The 27,608-nt window shown below is 38.3% G+C and overlaps 1 protein-coding gene across 2 annotated transcripts in view; it reads left to right on the top strand.

Annotated features, from left to right (window-relative positions):
• Positions 1–26,847, top strand: part of LRRIQ3 (leucine rich repeats and IQ motif containing 3) — a 198,738-nt gene extending 171,891 nt beyond the window's left edge. For both annotated transcript variants that reach the window (XM_069594697.1, XM_069594703.1), the window contains 2 exons: positions 12,426–13,155; positions 26,538–26,847. In XM_069594697.1, coding sequence (XP_069450798.1) covers positions 12,426–13,155; positions 26,538–26,694 — 887 coding nt within the window. In that variant the 3' untranslated portion in view covers positions 26,695–26,847. The remainder of the gene's footprint in view (positions 1–12,425; positions 13,156–26,537) is intronic.
• Positions 26,848–27,608: the final 761 nt, after the last annotated feature.

Here is a 27,608-nt window from a genome sequence, read left to right as displayed (position 1 = left end):
CCATCAAATCTTATTTGGGCCACTACAGGAGCCTTGTAAACAAGTTTCCTTCCTTTACCTGCTTGTGGTCCACATTCAGATCCATTTTCTTCATGGTAAAATCACATATCATCTCACTCACCTACTTAAATGGCTCTGAATCTCAGAATAATATCCAAGCATTCCATCCAGTTATTCTATGACCTGTATTGTCCCATTTAATCTGACTCCTGTCTTACTTCTCTGACACATCGCACACCACCCTCCTTTTGCTCACTGTGTTCTAGCAAAAGTGGCTTTCTTTCTGTATCCCCAACAGACCATGTGTGTGTTCCTGCTTGGTTTCCTTACAATAGCTGCTCATTTCTCCTACCATATGCTTTTCCCTAAAATTCTGCCACTATGTATCCTTTATTATCTTTCACATTTGAGATGAAATTGTATTTATTTTAAAAAATCTTGTCTACCTAATATAATTACTAGACTTGCTGTCGTTTTAACCTGATTGATTTCCACCAGAGAACTTATTTCCTGATATTTTCTTGTTTACGATTTTGTTATGTATTTCTCCCACTAGGAGTTCAATGAGACTGTACCTTTCATAGTACTTCTGCTCCTTGTGTTTAAGTGTCTTACACGTAGCAAATGTTCAATGTTAAGTTTATAGTTTTTATACATATTGTATGTTATCTGATTGCTTTGTTTAGCAAGTAAAAACATTTTTTATTAAAGAAAGGTTGAAAATATACATAGAAAATAAATAATTCTCAAACTATTCAAAATGAAAATAAAATTTAGAGGAAAATCTAAGAAAATAAGACCTGGAAGGAGTTTCAATAAGAACTTTCATACTTGTGTTTTCTGAATTTCAGTTGAATTTTCAAGCTCCTAAAATATGAGTGGATGGATGGAGGAATGGATAGATAGATGAATTAATAGATAGATAAATCAAAATGATTTCAGGAAGCTTGAAGCTATTAAATTCTTCATTGAGACCATATGTAATTTTAAGTAGCTGCCATTGCGAGAAATTGGTGTCTATTACATTAATAAAACACTGAAATTGAGAGTTGAGATCTGAGGCTGGATAAATGTTCACAGAAGTTTGGACTTACTAGGTCAATTATCCAAAAAGAAATTAAAATAAAAAAATCATTAACATATCAGAATGAATTATAATCAAAATGAAATAGAAATTAATAATTTAGGAATGAGAAAAAGAGAAAAATGGCTTCTAATATGACCACAAGCAACAATTAAAATCTTAAATAGCTCCATTGTAGTGGAGTGTATTTAGTCTCTGAAGGTTTTTTAAGGTTTCTGACATTTCATTTCTGTTTATTGATTTATAATTTGAAGCTTGTATCATTGGAACTTATAAAATTAGATCCTTTAGAGGTTATTCTAAGAATTACTTAAAGGGACTTATTTAAATAACACTTAAGGTCAACTGTTCTGGCTTCTCTAATTGCTGTACTGGAACTTGGCATTATCTTTTGGTCTCTACATGTTTAAAGTGAAGAAAGATATAAAAGAAAGGGTGAAAGCAGGGAGTGAGGAAATATATCTCTCATTGTTTGTATTACAGACACTTGTTAAATTCAAGGTGGAGAGGTGCATTTGTGGATTAGGCCTAACTCTATATTTTTATTAAAAATTCTTTTTGGTATGGTAAGAACTCTTAACATGAGATCTTTCCTCTTAACAAATTTTAAGTGTACAATACAGTATTGTTGACTACTGATACAATATAGAAAAGTCTCCTCTCCCCCCAGAACATTTTTCAATATGTCTGCTGGCCATTTTGTATATCTTCTTTGAATAAATGTCTGTTCATATAAATGTCTGTTCATATCTTCAGTACATTTTTAAAATTGGAATATCATTTTTTATTATTGTGTTGTAGGAGTTCTTGATTTGTTATAATTTGCAAATATTTTCTCCCATTCCATAGGTTGTCTCTTTATTCTATTGATTGTTTGCTTTGTTGTGCAGAATTTTTTAGTTTGTTGTAATCTCTATTTTTTTTTTTTTTTGCTTTTGTCGCCTGTGCTTTTAATGCCATGTCCATTAAATCTTTGTCAAGACTGATGTCATGACATTTTCTCCTATGTTTTCTTCTAAGAGTGTTTCAGAATTAAGTCTTTAATCCATCTTGAGTGATTTATTTTTATATTATATGAGATAACTTTTCAATTTCATTCTTTTGCATGTAGAGATCCAAATTTATATACTTGGCACTCCTGTCAAAGATCAGTTGACTGTATATGCGTGGGTTTATTTCTGGCCTCTATTCTATTCTCCTTTGGTCGATATATCTGTTTTTATGCTATTACATTAGTGTTTTAATTAACTACTGTAGCTTTGTAATATATTTTAAAATCAGGAAATGTGATCCTTCTAGCTGTGTTCCTAAGATTGGTTTGGCAATTTATGGTCTTCTGTGTTTTCGTTTCAAGTGTAGAGCTGTTCTTTTTCTGTTTCTGTAAACAATGCCTTTAGAATTTCACTAGGGATTGCACTGAATATGTAGATCACCTTGTGCAGTATGGACATTTTACTAATACTCTGCTGGTCCTTGAACATGAGGCATCTTTGTGTCTTCATTTTATTTTATCAGTCTCCGTGTTTTCAGTTTAGAGCTCTCCCTTAACTGCTTGATTAAATGTATTTCTTAGTATTTCATTGTTCAGTAAATGTAACTGTTTTATTAATTTCTTTTTCACATAATTTATCATTAGAATATGGAAATGAAACTGATATTTGTATGTTGATTTTATAATTTGCAACTTTATTGGATATATCAGTTTTAATCATTTGTGTGTGTTGGGGGAAGTCTATAGTTTTTTTCTAGATATAAGATCATGTCTTGTTGCAAACAGGGAAAATTTTACTTCTTCCTTTCTGATTTTAGGTGCCTTTTATTTCTTTTTCTCTTCTAACTACTCAAAGAACTTCTAGTATTGTTTTGAACATCCTTGCTTTTTCCTGATATTATAGGTAAAGTTGTGTGACTTCATTACCCGTAAACCTGCCTACAGGAAAAAGGCTAAAGGGAGTTCTTTAACTTGAAAGAAAAGAATACTAAAGAGCAAATGATAAACTATCTATTTTTAAAACAAATAGTAAGACGTTCTAAGACACTAAGCCAGAGACCTATTTTATGCCCTCTATTATCTACCAAAACAGTATTAAGCATTTCATCATTTTGTCTGTATGTACACTCTGTTTACCCTCTGCTTAAGAAACAGCAAAAAGAAGGAAAAAACAATGAAACAGAAAAGTTTCTGAGTATATTTGTACCATAAGTGTTTTTTGCTAATTTATTTTTTTTTTACCTGGAGTGTTTGTGTTAGATATAAAAGACTTCTTTGAAATGGAGTTTCTCATTCTAAGTGTGGAGGTCTTCAGGCCATTTTACAACATATTTTCAAACAGAAATCATTGGCAAGGATGACATCCAAACGTGACTGCATTATTTTACTCAAAGATTGTTTAGTGAACAAATTACATTTTTTAGTAGCAACGTTAAAAAGAAAGAAAGAAAATCAACCTAACATGAATTTTGCTTGGGTTTCAGAATTTCATGTTATTTGCTTAACAGTTTCAATTTGTTAAACATCTCTTTTTGTATTCAGGAAGTAGAAATAATCATTAATTTCTTGGTAAATGTTAAAGAGCTTCTCAATCTCAGTCTCAGTTCAGTCACTCAGTCGTGTCTGACTCTTTGTGACCCCATGGACTGCAGCATGCCACACCTCCCTGTCTATCACCAACTCCCAGAGCTTACTCAAACTCATGTCCATTGAGTCGTGGTGCCATCCAACCATCTCATCCTCTGTCATCCCCTTCTCCTCTCGCCTTCAATCTTTCCCAGCATCAGGGTCTTTTCCAATGAGTCAGTTCTTCGCATCAGGTGGCCAAAGTATTGAAGTTTCAGCTTCAGCATCAGTCCTTCCAGTGAATATTCAGGACTGATTTCCTTTAGGATTGACTGGTTGGATCTCCTCGCATTTAGAAATTCAGCCTAAGGTTTCCAAGAACACCTGTGTATGTACCCAATTATGATTCTAATAGCTTGCTCTTGTCTTTCAGATTAAATGTGCAACTGGAAGCTATGTTAACACCTTATTTACTTCCATCTTATGGCAGCTCTTTAAATCAGTGACCAAGTAATTGTCATTTCTAAGCCTACAATTCAAGTAGTCAATTCTATGTGTGTGTTTTTTTCCTGCAAATTTTTTAAAAAATGCTATGCAAAGGAAGAGTGTTAAATAGGATTATATAAATTATTTTCTTAAGAGATTCAATAGTTTAGGTAAAGAATTAATTTCATAATAGTGTCAAGCAATGTTTGGGAAATATGCATCAGTCCATCTGTTGACATTTTCCTATGGTAAGCTTGGATCAGAGGTGCAGTATCAAAACTACCTCATGTCACATTTTTCCTTTTCTATTTGAACAGTGTTTTGTTTGCAATATTTTTATGTCAATGCCCTTCATATTCAAAGGTGATGCTCCTTATTGTATTGCTTACCTCGTATATATAGATAGGTGACCTTCGGGACTTTTCATTTGGATTGCATTTATTGTCAATTCCCAGTTCACAAAAAGGAATGTCATTTTGGGGCCTATTGTTATTGAAAAGTTTTTGCCAGATATCAAGTCACTCCAAGTCATACAGAAGCTGCTTACATATCAGATCAACAAGCTACCTGAAAGATTTGAACTTGTATAATGAAGGAGACTTTGTGATTATTATTTTTGTTTTATAATATAAAAGAAGCAGAAAACAATGTCACCAATACAAAACAGTTATACATGTAGACCTTATACTTGCTTGTATAGAAAGTTCACTTTGCAACCTCCTAGATTATTAAAGTCACTGTTTTGATCCCTAATGTTGTCAACTAGATCTGATTAAGACCCTTGATACCATTGTCAGGAAACACATAGTTGAAGCAAAAAGACTGTTAATTGGGAAAAGATGCCAGTAGAAGGGAAAGTGGAATGAAAGTATAAGTTAACAGGATGAGGAAAGTAAATATCAAATAAATCAAATTGTCCATCCATCTACTATACTTAAATCTTATAGTGGAACTCTTTGATTTCTTTAGGAAACACAGACTGCCTTTGAGAAAAATTAATATATTTAAAGTTCATTTCACACATATATATTTTTTTAATTCCAGTTTTATATATGAATACTTATATTCAATAAATAGCTGTTTTTAAAATCATATACCAAAAGTGTAAAATATGATTTTAACTATAGAAGATAGAAAGAGATATGAGACATAGTCCTCATCCTTTAAAATCTAAAACTTATAGAATGAGTTAAAATGGATAGTTATTGCACAAGCAGAATTCTCTATGAACCATATGAGTGGATTTTGTCACAGTTTTATAGGATAGTGCTTCCAGTTATGGCACAAATTAATAATAATAATATTTATGTTGTGTTAAAATGAGAGAATTTGTAATTAGTAGAAAATGTGTTGTTTATATTATAAATTACCATCATAAAAATAGAATATAAATGATTAGATATCAAATTTTAAATTTATATAAAACTTATAAGTAGTCTTCAGAACCATCTCATTGATGGACTTGAGCCTGAATCCCATGAACATAAAACATTTACATTAGATGTAGTGATTTTTAAAATGTCCACAGACCCACTGATACTCTTCCCTTCAAAAAGTAGGCCCTAATTCTCCTCCCTTTGTGGAGTAGACTTAGTAAATTAATTATAATGAGCAGAATATGACAAAGAGATGATATGTGACTCACTGTGTCCTGCTCTGGGCTCTCTCTGTTAGATCACTTGATCTGGGCAAAGTCAACTGCCATATCACGATACATATATTTGGATACATGCTACAACTGTTGCTTAGTCATTCAGTTTTATCCAACTTTTTGTGACCTCATGGACTATAGCCTGCCAGGCTCCTCTATCCATAGGATTTTCCAGGCAAGAATACTGGAGCAGGTTGACATTTCCTCCTCCAGGGGATCTTCCCAACCCAGGGACTGAACCAACATCTCCTCTGTCTCCTATATTGCAAGCAGATTATTTACCCTTGAGCCACTGGGAAAGCCCACACATAAGTGTACCAAGTAATTATTTTGAAAGGCTCACAGACAAGGAACTGAGGCTTTCAGCAAACAGCCAGTAAGAAACTCAGACCTTTGTCAATAGCCATGTTAATGAGCAAGCTTGGAATGGAATCCTCCAACTCCAGTACAGCCTTTGATTGTCTGCAACCCTAGCTGACATCTTGATTATAATATTGTTGGGAAACTGAGCCACAACCACCCTGCTAGGCTACTCTAACATTCTTAACCCAAAGAAACTGTGAAAAAATAAATATTTATTGTTTTAAAGCGTCTGTGTTTTAGAGTAATCAGCTAAGTAATAGTAAGCATCTAATATACCAATTTTTAATGATAATCATTTTTAAGTCTTCATAGTCTCCAACAGGAAGTAATTTAGGCTGAATAACTGATAAAAATATAAAGTTTTTCTATAATAATTTAGGCATTTCCAATAGTTGAAATATTCTGTGCAAGAACTTATTTTCCTATTTCTTTAATTGACAGATATAACCTTGATTGTGTATGTATGTATGAAAATGTGGACTTCAAATATAGTTGAATTTGTATATCATCTTATATTTCAAAATTATGATGAAATTCTAATTTACAGAAGAAAAGCCATTTTGCTTCTAGGAAATATATCATTAAATATGTATATCAACCAAGAATGGATTGAAGTATCTGATATATCTGTACAGTCACCCCTCTATATCTGAGGGTTCCACATCCACAAATTTAACCAACTGGATCAAATATATACAGGGAAAAAAAAATCCAAAAAGTTACAAAATACGAAGTTTGAATTTGCTAGTCACAAGCAACTATTTTCATAGCATTCACATTGTGTTAGGTATCTTAAGTAATCTATATATGATGTATTATATACAAATACTATACCATCTTATATAAGGGACATGAGCATCTGTGAATTTTGGTAACCACAGGGCCAGGCAGGGTGGGGTGGGGGGTTGTCCTGGAACCAACCCCTTGTGGATACCAAGAGATGATTAGCCTGGATTTGGAAGGCCCTACCCCAAATCAGCCACAACTTGCACTATGTGCCATGTTAAGAACCTATTTCATGAGTCTCTTGTCAACAGTAAACAGCACCATACACAGTAACTCCTGCTCAAGCACATTTTCAAGTGACAGAAAGCCTCCTCAGCCACCTTCTATTGCCGTGACTGTAGAACAGTGTCAGACAACACATGAACTCAAAAGACTCTATATAAAATTTATGACAAAAGGGAGCATAATGGCTGTAGAAACTCCAGTCTCTACCAGGGTGACCAGTGGACCATATCTAGTGAGACCTCTCACTCTGGTTTGTACATGTCAGCCATCTTGCTGTGTGCTCAGTGTGGCCCTTTTTGAGCATGTGTGCAAGGAGAAGTGGTGAAAGCAAGCTCTCTGGTGTCTCTTTAAGAACAGTAATCCTGTTAGAGTGGGCTTTCCACCCATTTTATTTGTTATCTGCTCTGTTTTGTATGTGTGTGTTAGTAGCTCAGTGGTGTCCAACTCTTTGCGACCCCATGGACTGTAGCCCACCAGGTTCCTCCGTCCATGGGATTCTCCAGGCAAGAATACTGGAGTGGGTTGCCATTTCCTTCTCCATGGGATCTTCCTGACCTAGGGATTGAACCCAAGTCTCCTACATTGCAAGCAGATGCTTTAACCTCTGAGCCACCAGGGAAGCCCATTTTTTGCATTGGTCCCTAGTTTTTGTTTCTGTTTTCTTTTTTCCTATTTTCTTTTTGATTATTCAAATAATTTTTAATACATTTTAATTTATCTGTTGGATTTTTAGTTGAACCTCTTCACATTATATATTTATTTTCTTTAGAGATTATAATATAAATACTAAATTTAGCACAATCTATGTAATATTGTACCCACTTCACAGAGACTACAGAAAGAAGGAATCTAAATAGCATATATGGTTGCATGAGTTCTGTATTTTATTTGAACTGCTACCTTTCATGAATCTTTCATAGTATAATTTTTATTAATACTATGTGTTTTGGGCTTCTTTAGTGGCTCAGATGGTAAAGAATCTGCCTTCAGTGCAGGAGACCCAGGTTCAACCCCTGGGTTGAGAAGATCCCCTGGAGAAGGGAATGGCAACCCACTCCAGTATTCTTGCCTGGAGAATCCCACGGACAGAGAAGCCTGGTTGGCTACAGTCCGTAAGGTCGCAAAGAGGAGGATACGACTGAGCAACTAACACTTGGGTTTTATTTTTGGCATTGCAAATATTGTGTTTTAATTCTCTGGATTGTGTTTTAAGAGTGGTAATATTTTTGTTTTAACATACTCTTAAAATCTACTTGCTTCTGATCTTTTTCCAAAGTCTTTTTTTTTTTTGCCAGATATTAAGTTCTTACTCCAATGTATTGACTACTTCTTTAAGCCTCAGTTTCTTTACCTGATAATGGGAATAAAAATAGTATAGTACTTACCTCATAAGTACTCCAGCTGTGTGGTGCTGGATCAGCTGTGAGGAGATACCCCACTTCCAAGGTCAGGATCAATGGCTGTGAGGAGGTACCCCACATCCAAGGTCAGGAGCGGTGACTGTGCTTTGCTTGCCTGGCTGTGTGGAGACACCCCGCGTCCAAGGTCAGAGAAACCCCAGTAAGATGGTAGGCACTGGAGCAGCTATGAGGAGATACCCCGCATCCAAGGGCAAAGGAGAAGGGGCAAGATGGTAGAAGGGGCGAATTCGCATTTAGAATCAAACCCCTTTCCTACCGGAGATGCTCAAGGGCTCAAACAAATCTTCTGTGTACCAGTACCTAGGGACTCCACAGAGACTGAGACAGAACCGTGTTTGAGCATCTCCTGTGGAGGTACAGGCAGTGGTTTTCCACAAGGACAGGAGCTTTGGGTGTGGATATGGCATAAGTAAGTCCTCTTGAAGGAGGTCGCCATTAACCCCACCATAGAGCTGCCAGAACTTACACAGGACTGGGAAATAGACTCTTGGTAGGCACAACAGAACCTTGTGCACCTGGACCCAGGAGAAAGGAACAGTGACCCTACAGGAGACTGACCCAGACTTGCCTGTGGGTGTCTGGGAGTCTCTGGCATGGGTTGGTGGTGGCCTACTGCAGGGTTGGGGGCACGGATTGTAGCAGTGCATGCATGGGATCTTTTGAGGGAGGTCACCATTATCTTCATTACCTCCACCATAGTTTGGCCCAAGGTAAATAGCAGGGAGGGAGCACAGCTCCACCCATCAACAGAAAATTGGATTAAAGATTTACTGAGCATGGCCCTGTCCATCAGAACAAGACCCAGTATCCCACTCAGTCAGTCTATCCCATCAAGAAGCTTTCATAGGCCTCTTATCCTAATCCATCAGAGGACAGAGAGGCTGAAACCACAATCACAGAAAACTAATCAATCTAATCACATGGACCACAGCTTAGTCTAACTCAATGAAACTATGAGCCGTGCCATATAGGGCCACCCAAGACGGACAGGTCATGGTGTAGAGTTCAGACAAAATGTGGTCCACTGGAAAAGGGAATGGCAAACAACTTCAGTATTCCTGGCTTGAGAACCCATGAACAGTAGGAAAAGGCAAAAAGAAAGGACACTGAAAAATGAACTCCCCGTCAGTAGGTGCCCAAAATGCTCCTAGAGATCAGTGCAAAATAACTCCAGAAAGAATGAAGAGACAGAGCCAAAGCAAAAACCAAACCCAGCTGTGGATGTGACGGGTGATGGAAGCAAGGTCCGATGCTGTAAAGAGCAATATTGCATAGGAACCTGGAATGATAGGTCGATGAATCAAGGCAAATTGGAAGGGATTGAACAGGATATGGCAAGAGTGAACATTAACATTTTAGAAATCAGCAAACTATAAATTGGGTATTATTATATCCATTCACAGTTATCATACTGAAGTCCAAAGAAGTAAATAACTTGCCTACACCTAGTAAATCCTTGGTGGCTCAGACAGTAAAGTATCTACCTGCAATGCAGGAGACTTGGGTTCAATCCCTGGGTCAGGAAGATCCCACTCCAGTATACTTCCTGGAGAATTCCAAGGACAGAGGAGCCTGGCAGGCTATGGTTCATGGAGTCACAAAGGTTCAGACATGACTGAGCCACTAACACACGCACACAATTTCATAGGCTAGAAGTGAGAGGATTACTACAACTATTTGGGGGGAGGGGAGGAAATTTCCAGAAATTGGGTCACCACTCACATTTTGGCCTTTTATGATCAGCCTCAGAACCGTCATGGTGTCTGCAGGAGTGCCATTTAGCTTATTGATGTATTACAGTGAAAGTATAATGAGGCTCAAGGTCTGCTGAAAGTCGAATCTTCAGCCATCTTGGGCCTAGTACGTTCTAACCAGTTTTTATGTTTCCTCATGAGCTATGTCATTATTTTAAAGATTGTTCCCTGCCCCTTTCTCTCCTGTGATAGACTTGCAATCAGTGTCCAGAGAGGAAAGGGGGCAGACAGCCTGGTAGAACTGAGCTCATAACCTGTGGAATCTGATCCTATCTCTAGGTAGATAGTGCTAGAATTAAGTTGAATTGTAGGATACCCAGCTGGTGTCAGAGTATTGCTTAGGAGTATGGGAAAACTCCACCACACACAAATCAGAATTGGTAACCAGAACCTTTAGGAACATTGTGTTTTCTAGCCCTGACCTTTAATTCTTGGCCAACTTTCTCGTGTCAAGCTATCCATATAAAATTAAATTTTTACATAAGAGTGCCTTTTCTAGGTAGTCATTCCAGACTATATCCTGTTTACTCTAGACTTGAAATTCTGGCTTTCATCCCTATGAGTCTCTAGTGCCTTGCTATGGACTCAACCCTTAATACTTATTTCTGGACACTTTGGCTTTGTATCCTGGTGGATTACCTTTTCTACTTGCTAGCTCTAGAATCTGCTTCCTTTTCTAATGTTAATATTCCTGAGGTCTTTAGTGATAATCCTACCTGTCCACTTCTTTCCTACTGCCTGATTAGCCCACAGGCTCTGCCATTCTTCATGGCTACCTTAATGTCCATGTATTTACTCCACCATAAAATTTGGCATTATGACATATGAAACTTTAAGAGAATCTTCTATTAGAAGATTAAAAGATTAGAAAAGATAGAACCGTCATGGATGAGAGTAAGCAGCGATGCAGTTTTAATAGCAATAATCAATCAATTATGGAAAACATTTTTTCTGAAGATTAATCAGTATATTTTTTCACCTGTATTTGCCACCTGAGCCTCACTTCATCCACCGGCTTGTCAGAAAATAAATAATTAACAATAACGTGATTCATTTAGATTGCTATATTGGATGGGTTGTCTATGATTTAAAAAAAAAAAAAGCCTAGAAATGTATGTTGATCAAATATAATTGCCTTTTATTTCTCGCTTCCGTAAGAATCCAAGTTGGTTAATCCTGGTCACTGAGTACTTTTATGAAAAATCAGGGATTCAGGGAGCCAGAGTCCATCGATCTACCATCTTCTAGCACTTTATGTCAGAAGCAGAAAGAAAATACAGAAGAAGCACATTTGTGTCTTAATAGCCTTGGTCCAGATATTACCCATATAACCTCTATGCACACTCTCCTGGAGAAGACTTAATCTCATGGCCACACATAAGAATAGAGGAAGCTTAGAGATTTTGTTTCTTTGCGTGTTCAATGAAGAGAAAAACAATTTTGATGGCAGCTATTAGTTCTCACTAGAGTTAAGAAAAATAAGGTAAAATGAATTACAAAGTCTTTTACAAATGTGAGATAATAATTGTTTAGTTGCTAAGTCGCATCTGACTTTGTGTAATCCCACAGTTGGCAGCCTGCCATGTTCCTCTATCTATCTGCCATATTCCTCTATCTATGGAATTCTCCTGACAAGAATAGTAGAGTGTGTTGCCATTTTCTTCTCCAGGGGGTCTTTCTGACCCAGGGATTGAACTCATATCTCCTGCATTGCAGGTGGATTCTTGTACTACTGAGCTACCAGGGAATCCCAAGATAATAATAACTATATGTAAAAATGATATGTATAATTACATACTTAGTATAAGATAAAATGCTGCTACTGAGTCAGAGCAAGTTAAATAATTGTGAGAAATAATAAAGGAAATAAAGTAATCTGTGTATTTCTTTGTTAAAATGTTCCAATAGTGATTTTTCTCTCCAAAATCATGATTAAATCACAAACTGAAAAGGAATATCAGTTGGGAAAATGTTTCTTAATAAGGTAAATAGTAGGTTCTTGTCAACTTTATTAATGTAGCTTTCAAAACAATTGGGACAGAAAATAAACTGTGCTTAACACTTGTGTAATGGATTATATTTGTCTGCTGTGATGTAGGTCAGAAAGAGTCTGAAGATGAAACTGAGGATGAAGAATTGGATGTCAATTTTAGGATATCAGTGTTCAAATTACCCATACATACTTTAGATTCATTGAGATATGCTGCACCATTGAGAGCAAAAGAACAAGATTATTTTCCTATGTATGCCAAGCCATTTTCTCCTGCTCATCAAAAACCAATAGTTAAAATAGAAGATGTGCCGATGGAAAAGAAAATAAGAAGAGAGTTTTTGGCAACACACAGAGCTGGTATGAAACTCCAAGCACTTTGTGATGTTGATAAATATTTCTCAGAACAAAAGAAGCAGGAAAGCAGTAAAAATAAAGTAACAGCTGTGAGCATGGCACAAATAGCCCAAGAACGAAGTAGAATAACTATTAGAGAAAATTCAAATAATAAAATACATGCTACACATAAACTGACTGCAAGAGATGATGAGATAATTCAGGATGGTTTACAACAACTTTATCAGGATAGATCCAGCTACCTTGAGAAAGTTAAAGAGAGACGAGCTCAGTTCCTGAAAGAAAAAAAACAAAAGGCTAAAGACCGTTTATTAATTCAGAACCTAAATAATGAGCGCACTCTTTTGACCAAAGGAATGACTGCAATTGACAGACTGAAGAATAAGCAGGCTGCCTTGAAAGAGAAAAGTCTGATTGTTCAGCAAAAACTGGCAACCGAAAAGTACCAAAGGGATTTACATAAACAAATGAAGGAAATTAGGTAGGTACAGTTTTTATATAATAGTAGCTTTCAAGTTGTCAGGGAGGAAGAAATTTGCCTCTGCCTTCTAGGTTCTCCTGGCTGGTTTAAGAATTAAACTGATATAAGACAGAGTAATGGGAGAAAATCAAACAAAAGTTTAATAACATCTATACATGGGAGAGACCCAGGAAAACTGAGTACCACCCCCCCCCCCCAGTAGCTGAAGCCATCACCATAAATATCATTTTCAGCTAAATATAAAAGGAGATTTGGGGAACAGAGAACCAATTATGAGAGGTTACCAGGAAAAGCACAGTAGAAAAGGTAAGGTTGACAGATCTCAGTCATTGTCTTCTCCATCAAGTTTCTAGAGGTTTGGTCATCCACCTCTCCCTCAACTTAGAGTTGTAGGAAAGCTCAAAGAGATGGAAAGACACACATAATACCAAACGGTACACTAGACAGGACCCCAGTAATTTTTTTACCCTTTTTTACCCTTGTGTGTTCTTCACACAGGTTTGTTCATTTGCTTTTTCTGATATTAGAAAGCCATTTTTATCTTCAATTCAGTTCAGTCAGTCAGTCAGTTCAGTACTCAGTGGTGTCCGACTCTTTGCGACCCCATGGATCGCAGCACGCCAGGCCTCCCTGTCCATCACCATCTCCCGGAGTTCACTCAGACTCACGTCCATCGAGTCAGTGATGCCATCCAGCCATCTCATCCTGGGTCGTCCCCTTCTCCTCCTGCCCCCAATCCCTCCGAGCATCAGAGTCTTTTCCAATGAGTCAACTCTTTGCATAAGGTGTCCAAGGTACTGGAGCTTCAGCTTTAGCATCATTCCTTCCAAAGAAATCCCAGGATTGATCTCCTTCAGAATGGACTGGTTGGATCTCCTTGCAAGAGTCTTCTCCAACACCACACTTCAAAAGCATCAATTCTTTGGTGCTCAGGCTTCTTCACAGTCCAACTCTCACATCCATACATGACCACAGGAAAAACCACAGCCTTGACTAGATGGACCTTAGTTGGCAAAGTAATGTCTCTGCTTTTAAATATACTATCTAGGTTGGTCATAACTTTTCTTCCAAGGAGTAAGTGTCTTTTCATTTCATGGCTGCAGTCACCATCTTCAGTGATTTTGGAGCCCCCCAAAAATAAAGTCTGACACTGTTTCTACTGTTTCCCCATCTATTTCCCATGAAGTGATGGTACCGGATGCCATGATCTTTGTTTTGTGAATGTTGAGCTTTAAGCCAGCTTTTTCACTCTCCTCTTTCACTTTCATCAAGAGGCTTTTTAGCTCCTCTTCACTTTCTGCCATAACGGTGGTGTCATCTGCATATCTGAGATGATTGATATTTCTCCCGGCAATCTTGATTCCAGCTTGTGTTTCTTCCAGTCCAGCGTTTCTCATGATATACTCTGCATAGAAGTTAAGTAAGCAGGGTGACAATATACAGCCTTGACGTACTCCTTTTCCTATTTGGAACCAGTCTGTTGTTCCATGTCCAGTTCTAACTGTTGCTTCCTGACCTGCATACAGATTCCTCAAGAGGCAGGTCAGGTGGCCTGGTATTCCCATCTCTTTCAGAATTTTCCACAGTTTATTGTGATCCACACAGTTAAAGGCTTTGGCATAGTCAATAAAGCTGAAATAGATGTTTTCTTGGAACTCTTGCTTTTTCCATGATCCAGCGGATGTTGGCAATTTTTATCCTGGTGACATATTAAGTGGCCAAACCATGAACACATATGTTTAAGGCTTATCTGGAAATACATAAAGATCATGACAGTGAAAAGTGAAAGTATTAGTCCCTCAGTCATGTCTGACTCTTTGAGACTACATGGGCTATAGCCCGCCAGACTCCTCTCTCCATGGTATTCTCCAGGCAAGAACTCTGGAGTGAGTTGCCATTTTCTTCTCCAGGGGAACTTCTTGACCCAGAGATCAAACCCCAAGTCTCCTGCATACCTGCTTATTTCATTTACATATTTAAATGCTATTGTTTTAAAAAGTAGTCTGTACTACAAAGAAGTATAAAATAAAAAGAAAGCATTTGTCTTTTCCTCAGTTCAGTTCAGTTCAGTTGCTCAGTTGTGTCCGACTCTTTGTGACCCCATGAATCACAGCACGCCAGACCTCCCTGTCCATCACCAACTCCCAGAGTTTATGCAAACTCATGTCCATCAAGTTGGTGATGCCATCCAGCCATCTTGTCCTCTGTTTTCCCCTTCTCCTCCGCCCACAATCCCTCCCAGGATCAGAGTCTTTTCCAATGAGTCAACTCTTTGCATGAGGTGGCCAAAGTATTGGAGTTTCAGCTTCAGCATCAGTCCTTCCAATGAACACCCAAGACTGATCTCCTTTAGAATGGACTGGTTGGACCTCCTTGCAGTTCAAGTGACTCTCAAGATCTTCTCCAACACCACACTTCAAAAGCATCAATTCTCTGGCGCTCAGCTTTCTTCACAGTGCAACTCTTACATCCATACATGACCACTGGGAAAACCATAGCCTTGACTAGACAGACCTTTGTTGGCAAAGTAATGTTTCTGCTTTTGAATATGCTATCTAGGTTGGTCATAACTTTTCTTCCAATGAGTAAGTGTCTTTTAATTTCATGGCTGAAATCACCATCTTCAGTGATTTTGGAGCCCCAAAAAATAAAGTCTGACACTGTTTCTACTGTTTCCCCATCTATTTCCCATGAAGTGATGGGACCAGATGCCATGATCTTAGTTCTGAATGTTGAGCTTTAAGCCAACTTTTTCACTCTCCTCTTCTTTCACTTTCATCAAGAGGCTCTTTAGTTCCTCTTCACTTTCTGCCTTAAGGGTGGTATCATCTGCATATCTGAGGTATTAACTCCCGGCCGTCTTGATTCCAGCTTGTGCTTCTTCCAGCCCAGCGTTTCTCATGATGTACTCTGCATATAAGTTAAATAAGCAGGGTGACAATATACAGCCTTGACGTACTCCTTTTTCTATTTGGAACCAGTCTGTTGTTCCATGTCCAGTTCTAAATGTTGCTTCCTGACCTGCATACAGTTGTCTCAAGAGGCAGGTCAGGTGGTCTGGTATTCCCATCTCTCTCAGAATTGTCCAGTTTATTGTGATCCACACAGTTAAAGGCTTTGGCATAGTCAATAAAGCAGAAATGGATGTTTTTCTGGAACTCCCTTGCTTTTTTGATGATCCAGCAGATGTTGGCAATTTGATCTCTGGTTCCTCTACCTTTTCTAAAACCAGCTTGAACATCTGCAAGTTCACAGTTCTCGTATTGCTGAATCCTGGCTTGGAGAATTTTGAGCATTACTTTGCTAGCATGTGAGATGAGTGCAATTGTGTCATAGTTTGAGCGTTATTTGGCGTTGTCTTTCTTAGGGATTGTAATGGAAACTGACCTTTTCCAGTCCTGTGGCCACTGTTGAGTTTTCCAAATTTGTTGGCATATTGAGTGCAGCACTTTCACAGCATCATCTTTTAGGATTTGAAATAGCTCAACTGGAATTCCATCACCTCCACTAGCTTTGTCTTTTCCTAGTTATAAGCAAATTTAAAACTATTTACTGAGGTACTTTATATCTTTTTAAGTATGAAAAATATTTTATATTTTCTCCTCCAAAGTTTACAAATATTTTCCTTAATGTATACCATGTTGGGGAGGGGGAGAAAGATTTTGGAAACAAATTTTTATAATTTAATAGAAAATATATTTTGGAGGAGCGAATGAAAAGAGAATGACAGCTAGTCTATTATATCAAAATACAAGTCTAGCACAAATCAGTGTTAAAGAGAATTTAATCAACTTGGTTTTATTATAGCAAATTGAATATCTGCCCATCATCAATTTGTAGAAGATACAGAGTCAAGTAAGCTTCCTGATGTGTATTAACTGAATTATCTCTTCTTGTAAGCTGCTACAAAGATATCCTTGAAAGCACACAGGAATAAGGCAATGTTCTGATTATGTCAGTAATGTTTCCTAAAAGGCATTATGAGTCTTATTATAAACATTTTCAAATAAAGATTGAGTATCAATGTGCAGAAAAGAGCTGTGACTCAAAAAAGTAAAACCTGTGTAAAAACTTCAGAAGTTTTTCACTTATTTTTTTGCCAGTTGAGTCTTCATTAATGTATCAAACACTACTAAAAGCATTCTAATGAATCTCAATAGCTAGTGAACTCATTACCGAGAATATAGCTTCATGATCCTGTTCTGGAATGAGGGAAAATGAATGAAGAAAGGGGAACTGCAAAGCTCTAGCTTAGGAAGTTGATAAAATACCCACAGGAGTGTTTAAAAATGAATTTAAAAGCGTCTTTAAAATGAAAGAAGTTCTATATCAGGTAAAAACCTGATCATAACTTTCCCCAAATATTCTTGTGCCTACTCTAAAAAAATGATGACAGTGCTAAGTATTGTACCCATTTTAGAGTAGAGTATCATTTAGCTTGGAAGATCTGGCGCCTAAGGCAATTATCCAGGTACATCATCATCTTCTTGTCCTTAATTTTTGTCATCAGTTGACCTCCTGTCATTCCCTGTAGTCTTTCTATGTTGATGCATGAAGCTTTCCTTTATCCAACTTCTGCCTTTATCACAGTTAACTTCAGAATTCATAAGAACAATTCTCTTAATTGCCTAACCTAAACATTATTGAATCCCAACAGCCTTTTAACTCATTTCCACAATCATACAAGTGACCCCTTATCTCTTGGAACTGCCCCACCTCTTAAATTTTAAATCCCTGTATATTTATTTATGACTAAAATCTTTTATATTTTCAATTCTTTTTTTCCTTTCCTTTCCCCACATGTATTCTTCAAATATATTATGACACTCATCCCTCAAATAACCCTTTTTATAGACTTTCTAATGTAGCTTCCTGGAATCTTACATTGAATTATTTTTCCCATTTCATCCAGTGTCTCTGAAGTCCTTTCCTTTCATTGCCTCCGTCATGCTAACCACCTCAGCCCGTACATTGGAACAGTTCAATTATGTTTCTTCATTTTTTGTATTCAGGTAAAAATGGCTGGTAGGCATCAGTGATTTGTAAATTTATGCTGATTTTAACTCTGGCATCCAGCTTTAGCAGTTCTCTCTCTCAAGTGCTTGCTCTTTCATTACCTACAAAAGATTTCAACTTCATCAGCTATAGAGCTTCCTATGCAAATACCACCTCTGACCTTTCCTCCTCAGCAAGTCATTCACTTTATCCCAAAGGAATTTTAGTCCTTCAAGCTTGAATTTGTTTCACTTCTCTTGCACTATTTATAAAATTCTGTGTGCATGCGTGCTAAGTCACTTCAGTTGTATCACAACTCTTTGCAACCCTATGAACTGTAGCCCACCTGGCTCCTCTGTCCACAGGAGTCTCCAGGCAAGAACAATGGAATGGGTTGCCATGCCCTCCACCAGGGGATCTTTCCAACCCAGGGATCAAACCCACATCTCTTAAGTCGCCTGCATTAGCAAGCAGGTTCTTTACCACTGGCACCACCTGGGAAGCCCATAAGATTCTACATATCCTATATTTATCATTTCATTTTCTACTGTCTCAAGATTAGGTTCCTATTTTCCTGTTAATAATGCCTCTGTTTTTGCTCTTAGTCTTGAAATGAGTAATGCAAGACCTCTGTGCTAGGCAGATTTATGGCCCACAAGAAGATACCATACCCTGATCCCTAGGACTATGAATAAGATAAGATTACGGGAGTGGGTAGCTATCCTCTTCTCCAGGGGATCTTCTCAACCCAGGTCTCCTGCATTGCAGGCAAATTCTTTACCATCTGAGCCACCAAGGATGTCCACTGTTGGGGTTGGAGATGGAATTCCTCTTTCCCCATTAGTTCCTTTTGGCTGGCAATTAAAATAGCATAAGACAGATTGACAGAAGAAAATCTAATTACATGTACAAAGGGAATCCACATAAGTATGAAGAATTCCAAAGACATCAAGGCAGATACACCATAACTTAGCTAGGTTATTTAGGTTACCTTTGCTTGTTTCTTGAGGTATGCATGTATTGCTATGAACTTTCCCCTTAGCACTGTTTTACAGTCTCCCACAGGTTTTGGGTTGTTGTGTTTTCATCTTCATTCGTTTCTATGCATATTCTGATTTTTTTTTAAATTTCTTCTGTGATTTATTGGTTAGTCAGCAGCGTATTGTTCAGCCTCCATATGTTGGAATTTTTAATAGTTTTTCTCCTGTAATTGAGATCTAATCTTACTGCATTGTGGTCAGAAAAGATGCTTGGAATGATTTCAACTTTTTTGAATTTACCAAGTCTAGATTTATGGCCCAAGATGTGATCTATCCTAGAGAAGGTTCCATGTGCACTTGAGAAAAAGGTGAAATTCATTGTTTTGGGGTGAAATGTTCTATAGATATCAATTAGGACTAACTGGTCTATTGTATCATTTAAAATTTGTGTTTCCTTGTTAATTTTCTGTTTAGTTGATCTATCCATAGGTGTGAGTGGGGTATTAAAGCCTCCCACTATTATTGTGTTATTGTTGATTTCCCCTTTCATACTTGTTAGCATTTGTCTTACATACTGCAATGCTCCTATGTTGGGTGCATATATATTTATAATTGTTACATCTTCTTCTTGGATTGATCCTTTGATCATTATGTAGTATCTGTCTTTGTCTCTTTTCACAGCCTTTGTTTTAAAGTCTATTTTACCTGATATGAGTATTGCTACTCCTGCTTTCTTTTGGTCTCCATTTGCATGGAATATCTTTTTCCAGCCCTTCACTTTCAGTCTGTATGGGTCCCTTGTTGTGAGGTGGGTCTCTTGTAGACAACATATATAGGGGTCTTGTTTTTGTATCCATTCAGCCAGTCTTTGTCTTTTGGTTGCGGCATTCAACCCATTTATGTTTAAGGTAATTATTGATAAGTATGATCCTATTGCCATTTACTTCATTGTTTGGAGTTCAAGTTTATACACCCTTTTTGTGTTTCCTGTCTAGAGAAGATTCTTTAGCATTTTTTGGAGAGCTGGTTTGGTGGTGCTGAATTCTCTCAGCTTTTGCTTGTCTGTAAAGCTTTTGATTTCTCCTTCATATTTGAATGAGATCCTCTGGGCTGTAGGTTATTTTCTTTCATCACTTTAAGTATGTCCTGCCATTCCCTCCTGGCCTGAAGAGTTTCTGTTGAAAGATCAGCTGTTATCCTAATGGGAATCCCCTTGTGTGTTATTTTTTTTTTACCCCTTGCTGCTTTTAGTATTTGTTCTTTGTGTTTGCTCTTTGTTAATTTGATTACTATGTGTCTTGGGGTGTTTCGCCTTGGGTTTATCTTGTTTGGGACTCTCTGGGTTTCTTGGACTTGGATGATTATTTCCTTCCCCATTTTAGGAAAGTTTTCAACTATTATCTCAAGTATTTTCTCATGGTCTTTCATTTTGTCTTCTTCTTCTGGGACTCCTATGATTTGAATGTTGGGGCATTTAGCACTGTCCTGGAGGTCTCTGAGACTGTCATCATTTCTTTCAATTCATTTTTATTTTTTCCTCTCTGATTCATTCATTTCTACCATTCTATCTTCTACTTCACTAATCCTCAGTTCAGTTCAGTTCAGTCACTCAGTCGTGTCTGACTCTTTGCGACCCCATGAATCGCAGCACGCCAGGCCTCCCTGTCCATCACCATCTCCCGGAGTTCACTCAGACTCATGTCCATCGAGTCGGTGATGCCATCCAGCCATCTCATCCTGGGTCGTCCCCTTCTCCTCCTGCCCCCAATCCCTCCCAGCATCAGAGTCTTTTCCAATGAGTCAACTCTTCGCGTGAGGTGGCCAAAGTACTGGAGTTTCAGCTTTAGCATCATTCCTTCCAAAGAAATCCCAGGGCTGATCTCCTTCAGAATGGATTGGTTGGATCTCCTTGCAGTCCAAGGGACTCACAAGAGTCTTCTCCAACACCATAGTTCAAAAGCATCAATTCTTCAGTGCTCAGCCTTCTTCACAGTCCAACTCTCACATCCATACATGACCACAGGAAAAACCATAGCCTTGACTAGATGGACCTTAGTCAGCAAAGTAAATGTCTCTGCTTTTGAATATACTGTCTAGGTTGGTCATAACTTTTCTTCCAAGGAGTAAGCGTCTTTTCATTTCATGGCTGCAGTCACCATCTTCAGTGATTTTGGAGCCCAAAAAAATAAAGTCTGACACTGTTTCCACTGTTTCCCCGTCTATTTCCCATGAAGTGATGGTACCGGATGCCATGATCTTCGTTTTCTGAATGTTGAGCTTTAAGCCAACTTTTTCACTCTCCTCTTTCACTTTCATCAAGAGGCTTTTTAGATCCTCTTCACTTTCTGCCAAAAGGGTGGTGTCATCTGCATATCTGAGGTTATTGATATTTCTCCCATCAATCTTGATTCCAGCTTGTGTTTCTTCCAGTCCAGTATTTCTCATGATGTACTCTGCATATAAGTTAAATAAGCAGGGTGACAATATACAGCCTTGACGGACTCCTTTTCCTATTTGGAACCAGTCTGTTGTTCCATGTCCAGTTCTAACTGTTGCTTCCTGACCTGCATACAGATTTCTCAAGAGGCAGGTCAGGTGGTCTGGTATTCCCATCTCTTTCAGAATTTTCCACAGTTGATTGTGATCCACACAGTCAAAGGCTTTGGCATAGTCAATAAAGCAGAAATAGATGTTTTTCTGGAACTCTCTTGCTTTTTCCATGATCCAGCAGATGTTGGCAATTTGATCTCTGATTCCTCTACCTTTTCTAAAACCAGCTTGAACATCAGGGAGTTCACAGTTCATGTATTGCTGAAGCCTGGCTTGGAGAATTTTGAGCATTACTTTACTAGCATATGAGATCCTATCTTCTACTGTTTGTTGCCTCCAGAGTGTTTTTGATCTCATTTATTGCATTATTCATTATATATTGACTCTTATTTATTTCTTCTAGGTCCTTGTTAAAGCTTTCTTGCATCTTCTCAATCCTTGTCTCCAGGCTATTTATCTGTGATTCCGTTTTGATTTCAAGATTTTACATCATTTTCACTATCATTATTTGGAATTCTTTATCAGGTAGATTCCTTATCTCCTCCTCTTTTGTTTGGTTTGGTGGGCATTTATCCTGTTCCTTTACCTGCTGGATATTCCTCTGTCTCTTCATCTTGTTTATATTGCTGAGTTTGGGGTGGCCTTTCTCTATTCTGGCAGTTTGTGGAGTTGTCTTTATTGTGGAGTTTCCTTGCTGTGGGTGGGGTTGTACAGGTGGCTTTCAAGATTTCTTGGTTAGGAAAGCTTGTGTCGCTGTTCTGGTGGGTGGAGCTGGATTTCTTCTCTCTGGAGTGCAATGAAGTGTCCAGTAATGGGGTTATGAGATGTCAATGGTTTTGGTGTAACTTTGGGCAGCCTGTATATTGGAGCTCAGGGCTGTGTTCCTGTGTTGCTGGAGAATTTGTGTGGTATGTCTTGCTCTGGAACTCGTTGGCCCTTGGGTGGTGCTTGGTTTTAGTGTAGGTGTGGAGGCGTTTGATGAGCTCCTGTCAATTAATGTTCCCTGGAGTCAGGAGTTCTCTGGTGTTCTCAGGATTTGGACTTTAGCCTCCTGCTTCTGGTTTTCAGTCTTATTTTTACAGTAGTCTCAAGACTTCTCCTTCTATACAACACCATTGATAAAACATCTAGGTTAAAGATGAAAAGTTTCTCCATAGTGAAGGACACCCAGAGAGCTTCACAGAGTTACATGGAGAAGAGGGAGGAGGGAGCTAGAGGTGACCCGAATGAGATGAGGTGGAATCAATAGAGGAGAGAGTAAGCTAGCCAGTAATCACTTCCTTTTGTGCACCCCACAACTGGACCGCTCAGAGATGTTCATGGAGTTATACAGAGAGGAGAAGAGGGAGGAAGGAGACAGAGGTGGCCAGGAGAATAAAAGCGGGGAATCAAAAGGAGAGAGACAGATCCAACCAGTAATCAGTTCCCTAAGTGTTCTCCACCTTCTGGAACACACAGAGATTCACAGAGTTGGGTAGAGAAGAGAGGGGGTAGGGAGGAGACAGGCGACCTGGTGGAGAAAAAGGAGAATCAAAAGGGGGAGAGAGCAGTCAAGCCAGTAATCTCGCTCCAAAGTAAAAATGGGTACTGAAGATTGGGTTCTTAAAGGTACAAAATTGATAACAAATGCCAAAAAGCAAAGATTAAAGATCTAGAGTTTGGAATTTCAAAAATACAATATTAGAGAAAAGAAGAAAAAAAGTCACAAAAATTATAATATATATATATATGAAGTTTGCTTTAAAAAATAGGGTCTTTTTTTTTTTTGCAAAGTAATAGGTTATAAAAGTGAAAATTAAAGGAGTAATAGAGGACTTAAAAATTTAAAAAATTTAAAAAAAAAGAATGATCATAAAAATAGTAAAACTATATCTAGGACTTTCTCTGGTGTTGTTGTGGGTATTGTGGGGTCAGTTCATTTTTGGATAGTTCTTTGGTCCGGCTTATATTTCTCAAGATCTATAGGCCCCTTCCTATGTAGTCGTGCTAACAACAGGGTTTTAATCTATTGCACCTGTCCCTTCCAAGGCAGTTCCCTCTGTTTTAGCTTCTTCTGTTTGCTGGTCTCTTCAGTGTCTGATTTCCGCCCTGACACAAAGTGGGTGGTGGTGGACACTTGTTTTAGGCTCACTTGTTCAGTCGCACTGTGCGGAGGGAGGGACGCTGCAAACAAATAACATTGGCGTGTGCTAGCAGTGCCTCAGCCACACTGGGCCTGCCCCCGCTCACAGTGCATGTGCCTTCCCTGCCCACACTGCTCAGGCTCTAGGTTGCTCCACTGGGAACCATCTGAGGTCAGCCCTGGGCTGCACGCACCTCCCAGGTCTAAGCCACTCAGGTTCAGGCACTTGGGTAGTTCCCAGAGGCGCAGACTTGGTTGGGCCTGCGTTTTGTGCCCTTCCCAGGTCCGAGCAGCTCAGGTGATGAGGTGTTTGGTGAGCATGGTCTCTGCGACTTATCACCTTCCCTGTCCCCGCCGCTCGGTTTTCTGGGTGTACAGCTGGCGCACCTTCTCAAGCAGATGTTGACTGTCTAGAACCCCAAGAAGTCTAGTTAGCAAAGAAGCCTGCTGGCAGTTTGTTAGATAATGTTTCTCTGGGGCTGCGACTGCCCCCTTCCAGCTCTGGCTGCCTGTCACCGGAGGGGGATGGTCTGCAGCCGGCTAGTTATGTTCAGTCCTTTGTTCTGTGCCCCGGTCTGGCGGTGTCTTAGGGCTTTTTGTGTTGTAGCTATCCCACAGTCTGGTTTGCTAGCCCAAGTTAGTTTGCTCAGATTGCCCTCGGGGCATTCAGGCCAGATCCTTACTCTAAGCAATGCAGCCCGCGCCCCCCCCATACCCAGCCCCCACTTGCTAGTGGTGGGTGCAGGCGTCTTTGCTGCTTCTCCGCTGGGGCAGTTACCGTTGGGCTTATAATCTGTGGGTTTTAATTATTTATTTATTTTTCCTCCCTGTTATGTTGCCCTCTGTGCTTCCAAGGCTCGCCACAGACTCAGCAGTGAGAGTGTTTCCTGGTGTTTGGAAACTTCTCTCTTTTTAAGACTCCCTTCCTGGGATGGAGCTCCATCCCTCCCTCTTTTGTCTCTTTTTGTCTTTTATATTTATTCCTACCTCCTTTTGAAGACAATGGGCTGCTTTTCTGGGTGCCTGATGTCCTCTGCCAGCATTCAGAAGTTGTTTTGTGGAATTTACTCAGCATTTAAATGTTCTTTTGATGAATTGTGGGGGAGAAAGTGGTCTCCCCATCCTATTCCTCCGCCATCTTAGGACCGCCCCCCTCTCATGAGTCTTTAAATGCAGAAGCAGAAAGTCAAGAGACTCAAAGAAGAAGGAAGATTTGACACGACATTGCTGACTTGAAAATGAGAGGAGTCATGTAGGAAGAGTGAAAAGGAAATGAATTCTTTAGCAATCTTGGAAAGAGGACCCCAAGACCTGAATGAGAACCATGGCCATGGTTAACACCTTATTAATTGTTGGCTACACCAGGATTTTAAATACATTAACTCATTTAGTCCTTCACTAAATCCTATGAGTTGAATTATTCCCTTTTAAAAGATAAAGAAAATGAGATAGAGAGAACTTAAGTAACGTTCAAAATCATGTAGTCAATAAATTGCAGACTTTCTAGACTTAGGCCTCTCTTCCACTCCCCAAATCCACATTTCTGAGTATACCTAAATACAAATGTATGTATAATAATATATAGTTCATTTATATATTCATATACCTTTATTTCTCTTTACCTTCTATAAGTGTCTCATAATTATACCTTATTTATCTTTGTTTCAAGCATCTAGGGATAGTGGCAAACATTATAGTATATAACTCTTGAATGAATGAGTATTTATGAAATAATTCTCCTAAAGCCTATGGCATTTCTCAGGTTTGCCTACGTAATCTGGTTCACATTTCTCTAACATAGTAAGAGTTCATTGGTCTGCCGATGGCACCCCACTCCAGTACTCTTGCCTGGAAAATCCCATGGGTGGAGGAGCGTGGTAGGCTGCAGTCCATGGGGTCGTGAAGAGTCGGACACGACTGAGCGACTTCACTTTTACTTTTCACTTTCATGCATTGGAGAAGGAAATGGCAACTCACTCCAGTGTTCTTGCCTGGAGAATCCCAGGGACGGGGGAGCCTGGTGGGCTGCCGTCTATGGGGATGCACAGAGTCGGACACGACTGAAGTGACTTAGCAGCAGTAGCAGCAGCAGGGCTACCATAGCAAAATAGCACATATTCGGTTATTTAAGCAACAGAAATTTGTTTTCTCAAGTCGTGGAGAGTAGAAGTCCAAGATGAAGATGTTTTTAGGATTGGCTTCCCCTGAGGCCTTTCTCCTTGGTTTGAAGATGGCTACCTTCTCACTGTGTCCTCACATAACCTTTGTTTTATGTGTGTGTATCATTGATGTCCCCTCATGTTCTTATAAGGACACCTCTGAAAGACCTTTCTCCAAATACAGTCTCAGTCTAAGGTACTGTGGGTTAGTATTTCAACATGTGAGTTTGTGGAGTACTGTCCACAGATATAGTCCTAGATAGAGCTTGGATTTAGTGAGGCTTAAATACAAATTCTGCAAATCATGGCAGAGTCTGGTTTAGATGCCACTTTGGGAATCTAAGCCAGTGTTTTTAAGAATTCTCAGTTACAGCTAATAGAAAACTTAGAAATATTAGCCAAAGATGAATATTATTTAATGATATAATAAAATTTTATGCAGTAAGTGGAGCTTTATCTTTCTCTCATTTGTATGTATCTATTTTGATGACATCTAATTATAGTTACAGTTTAATTGATTGTTATGGTTTTAGCTGTGTAAAAGTATCTCCTTCTGTTACCTTCCTTTGTTCTTAGGGCTCAAGAAATACATAAAAGACACTATGAAGAAAAGTTTGTTAATGATATGATTGCCTTTGAGAAAGCTTGTGAAAGACTTCAAGATGCTAGAACAAAAGCTGCAATTGTGAAAAAGAAGTTAGTCACTAAGGTTCCTGATGGAATGATAAAGTGAACTGAAGCCAGATCACATTCTGTGGTCATTTTGAATTATGGCCATTGTTTAGTTAAAGGACTTTGAAATAATACTGTGAAAGAAAAAGTACTCTATGTCACAAGATTGATTTGTAAATATATCTTCTAAAATATAAAGGATAATTAAAATGTATATCTTCTTGATCATAATTTAACTTAAATCAAGTTGACTTGGCACACCTAAAGATTCCTTATATATCTAGATACCCAGGGAACGATGAAAGCTGACTTAATTTAATTCAGGAATTATTGCAAAGCCATTACTTTTATTGTTTCATATTATGAGTTCAGCAATTTGTAATCTATTTACAGCTTCTATGGCAAACTTTGAATAGTTTTTGTGGTCCCAACTGTTGACTTTTATTGAGACACTGTGTTCATTGATCAGTTTCATAGCCTGCTTTCATATATTTAATTATATTTCATGTTTATTTTATTAAAACTTTCTTTTTTCAAAATAAAAGTTTCACCATTATATTGGTGACTTGTGTTCTTATAAGAATTCAGAAAATATAAATTGAAAAGGAAAATTAAATATTTGTAATAACTTCCTAGAAGACTGTAAGATTTTGTATATTTACTTTTGTTGTGTTAGCCTTCACTTATATAGGGAACAGAGGAGAGAGTTAAGAGAAAGGACACATATAATCAAGTAACTGTGATTATAAAGTATCCAGAAATGGTATATAATCATTTTAAGTCTATGTAATATATCAAGATTGCCAGGAGAAATATCAATAACCTCAGATATGCAGATGACACCACACTTATGGCAGAAAGTGAAGAGGAACTAAAAAGCCTCTTGATGAAAGTGAAAGAAGAGAGTGAAAAAGTTGGCTTAAAGCTCAACATTCAGAAAATGAAGATCATGGCATCCAGTCCCATCACTTCATA

The sequence above is a fragment of the Ovis canadensis genome, chromosome 1 (genome assembly GCF_042477335.2).
Source record: "Ovis canadensis isolate MfBH-ARS-UI-01 breed Bighorn chromosome 1, ARS-UI_OviCan_v2, whole genome shotgun sequence".
Classification (NCBI taxonomy): domain Eukaryota; kingdom Metazoa; phylum Chordata; class Mammalia; order Artiodactyla; family Bovidae; genus Ovis; species Ovis canadensis.
The sequence above is the reverse complement of the archived record's forward strand: the minus strand, read 5'-3'. Positions and strand labels throughout refer to the sequence as shown.